This window comes from Lutra lutra, chromosome 10 (assembly GCF_902655055.1).
Source record: "Lutra lutra chromosome 10, mLutLut1.2, whole genome shotgun sequence".
Classification (NCBI taxonomy): Eukaryota; Metazoa; Chordata; class Mammalia; order Carnivora; family Mustelidae; genus Lutra; species Lutra lutra.
The window spans coordinates 80,219,192-80,222,604 of record NC_062287.1 but is presented as its reverse complement, the minus strand read 5'-3'; the positions used below and the strand labels follow the sequence as shown (position 1 = coordinate 80,222,604).

The following is a 3,413-nucleotide window of genomic DNA, read 5'->3' as shown; positions in this document are numbered from 1 at the left end:
AGACCTAGATTTTTTCTTTTGAGGATAGTAAGGGTGGCCAGGGAAGGGATGATTGCCAAATACATAGCCATCCCTCTGCCTTCTTTATCAGATACTTGGAGTAAACTGGCTTAAATCCCACCCTTCTCTTTCCTCTTGCACTGTACTCCTCTTTGCACTTTGAAAGTTATGGATATCAATTAGAAAATAAGCCAGTATTACACGAGAACATATTTATTGGCTGAATAATAAAACTAAGTGAAGGAGTTATTAGAATTAGAATCCCCCCCTATTTGAAGTACAAGTTTCCAATACTCAAACAGAAGCAAAATCCCCAAACCCAGAACGGATACATTGGTAACCTACATCATCGGCATTCAGGGCTGGGTTCAAACAATCTATCTATTTTTTTGTAATGGACTGTAGCTCTGAGGACACAGGCATACAATGAGAGACACAGCAAATCAGCTCAGCAACATTGAGTCTGTACCCACCACAAAGCTTGGACTTCTTAAATGTGGCCACTTCAACTTAATACTCACAGAGGCCCCTTGGACATGCCCTGCAAAGGACGATTTGTGTACAAATTCTAGGCGATACTCTTACGAATAACAAAAAACAAAACAAAACAAAACGAAAAACAAAGAATGCACAAAAAACCCCCCAAACAAAAAACAAAACCTTGGAGACCATGGTTAATAAATAAGAGAGAAAAAGAGAACAAGAAACTGGCAAATTCCATCAGCTGGCAGGAAGGCTGAGCAGCACCTCAGACCTCATCTGTAGAACAGACAGCTGACAAGTTTCAGAGCCCAAGAGTGAAGGCTGAAGGCGAAAAGGAGCTCTGCACTATCCTCTCTGAGTATTTTCACATAATCTCCAGGTGGGGAATTTTAATCGCTCCCTACTGCACAAACTGCGTCCTTCTAGATGTGGCTGAAACAGGTGTCTCTGCAGAGTTATAAAGTCCTCTAGCAAAGGCAGGAGGCATGGCTTTAAGTTGTTCTTTCCAAGTAAATCAATAGCAATCCCATAAATAATGTACAAAAATCAAACAACTCGACTCTCACTTATTTCCTTCAAAGATCACTTCAGATCATTCTCCAAGTGCAAATCCAGATATAAAAAATAAGAAGTACAAAAGAAACGTTAGCCCTGTCTCCTGTCCCCACCCTCCACAACCGGGCTCACTTGGTGCCCTCTCCCTGGCAGTTTGCCCTTCCACCTACACCTTAAGATAATCATTTTTCAGCCGACCTAGCCGGGTCCCATGGCTCCTGATGGTGAGCGCCAGTAGCTCGTATTTGTCCCTGAGCCCCACAGAGATGTCAAGCGTTTCCTTCAGCAGGGACCTGGTGTGGACCAGCATCCCCAGGAAGTCCTCGTTGAGCCTGCTTTCTTGCCGGCTGTCCTGTTCCTGGCCCTGCTTAAACTTGCTTTCCAGCTCAGTGAGGGACTTGTCCGAGTTGGAGTAGGCATCCCCGATCTGGTGGGACTCCCGCCGCAGGTACTTGCCATAGCTTTCTTCCCCATCCAGGTCATAGGAGATGCTCTTACTGATGCCCTCCAGGACACGCCCAGCATCCTCCACCTGGCGGCCCAGCACGGTGAACTCTTCCCGAAGGGTGAGGCTCAGCAGACTGCTAGCCTGGCTCCCCTCCCCCTGGGAGCAGCGCCGGTGGTCACTCACCCTGAAGAGCAGCTGGCACTTCTCAGGGTCATCATTCTCTTCATAGTCCCCGTCAGGCACGAAGTAGTGGTGCAGAGTCCCATTGGACATCTCCGGGTAGAGAGGGCCATCGAAGTAGCCCTGACACAGGTGGCAGAAGAAACCCATCCAGAGGAACTTCAGGAACACCATCCTGGATAGTCAGGGTGACCGGGGACCCCGGGAGAAGACCGTCTGCCCAGGCACGAAGAAGGGGGGTCCCCCTGGGAGTCAGTGCCTCCCCAGGACGGCGACAGCCTCAGTTCCTGCTGGCTTGCTGCACCCTGGCCCCCCCTCCCCAGCAGGCTTCATGTGGCTGTGTCACTGGCGCCTGGGGAGCACGGCCACACAGCACAGGGTGCACCCAGGCTCTTGTTCCTGTGCTCTGGACAGGAACGCTGCCTGCTCCTTCCAGGCGGTGGCGGTGGGATCACAGGCAGGAGAGGGAACCCCTGCTCCGGGGCTCTGGTGCCCCACTCTCCCTCGGAGCTCCCCCTTGCTCCTGAGAGACGGAGCGTGTAGCTGGAGAGAAAGGCTGTTGCATTCTGATACGATTTCAACTTCTGGACTGGGTGGGAATGTGGAGCTTTTCCTTTGGCTAATGATATCCTGAGGATCTCTCTGCTCTCAAATTACAGCTGGTTTCGTCACTTGGAAGCCAGGGAACAAGTTTGGAAAGAAACCTCTCACCAGGTCTCTGTTATTAAAGGTACAGGATCTTTTTTTTTTTCTTTTTTCTAAGACTGGAAAGGGGACTTTGCAAAATAGAATTTAGCTTGAAGGAGAAAATGAGAACAGAGTAAATAGAATGCCCACAACAGAAAGACTGATTTGCTATTAATGTCTTAGGGGAAGCGTGATTACCCTGGAGAAATACTGCTTCACATTTTAAATAAATACCCGTTTGATTAGATTTGTTAAGAATGTCTATTTTTATCATTAAAAATTTAACATTAAAAGATTTGTGACTTCAAAGGCAAATTTGCAGTATAGGACATGGCAGCTTTATTTGGAAATGGTTTGTTAATTAAAAATGTTAGTAACAATACTTTGGAAGCAATAGCAATATAGAAAACTGATTAATGCACGGTTGCTAGCATGTATGGGAATAAAAGCTGAAAATGGAATTTTGCCAGTTTAATGAGTAAGTGGACAACTGAGATAATTGTTTAATCCTATGAAAACGCATCCGTGCTAAGCTTTGGCAATGTATCTTTAGCCTAATGCCTTTGCAGTTACTGTCTCTTTTGAGATACTTAAAAGTTTTTGAAGAATGTAGGGCTGGCACTATTATCTCCATTTTCCAGATGGAGAAACCAAGGGACAGGATGGGAAACAAATTGTTTGTAGTCACAATGTTAGACTGTAGTGAAGCCAACACAGGGTCTTTTCATTTAATTAAAAAAAAAAGTATTTTTTTTCCACCAGGCCATTTTAGTTTCTGATCTATGAGTTAATTAACAAATTGGCATCCATCGGGCCAACTCATCTGTCCAAGAAATGTTTATTGATCATTTACTCTATGCTAGAGTCTAGTTTAGATACTGCTACCAGAGCTGTGGAAAAAAAATGGAGACGAATACTTGCCCTCTTGGAGCTTACATTCTAGGAAATTGAGAGAAAATTAAATTAGTATAAATAAAGATGATACATTGCACGTTGACAATGATAGGGTTGGAAAAAAGACAGGGAAAGGATGGAAAAGTGGAGGCAGCATTCCTCTTTT

General features: G+C 45.5%; 1 protein-coding gene across 1 annotated transcript; it reads right to left on the bottom strand.

Annotated features, from left to right (window-relative positions):
- Window positions 1-201: 201 nt before the first annotated feature.
- FIBIN (fin bud initiation factor homolog) lies at window positions 202-2,294 on the bottom strand. The gene has a single exon (XM_047747285.1). The coding sequence runs from the start codon at window positions 1,838-1,840 to the stop codon at window positions 1,205-1,207; it is 636 nt and encodes a 211-aa protein (XP_047603241.1). The 5' UTR covers window positions 1,841-2,294; the 3' UTR covers window positions 202-1,204.
- Between the last annotated feature and the right edge of the window lie 1,119 nt (window positions 2,295-3,413).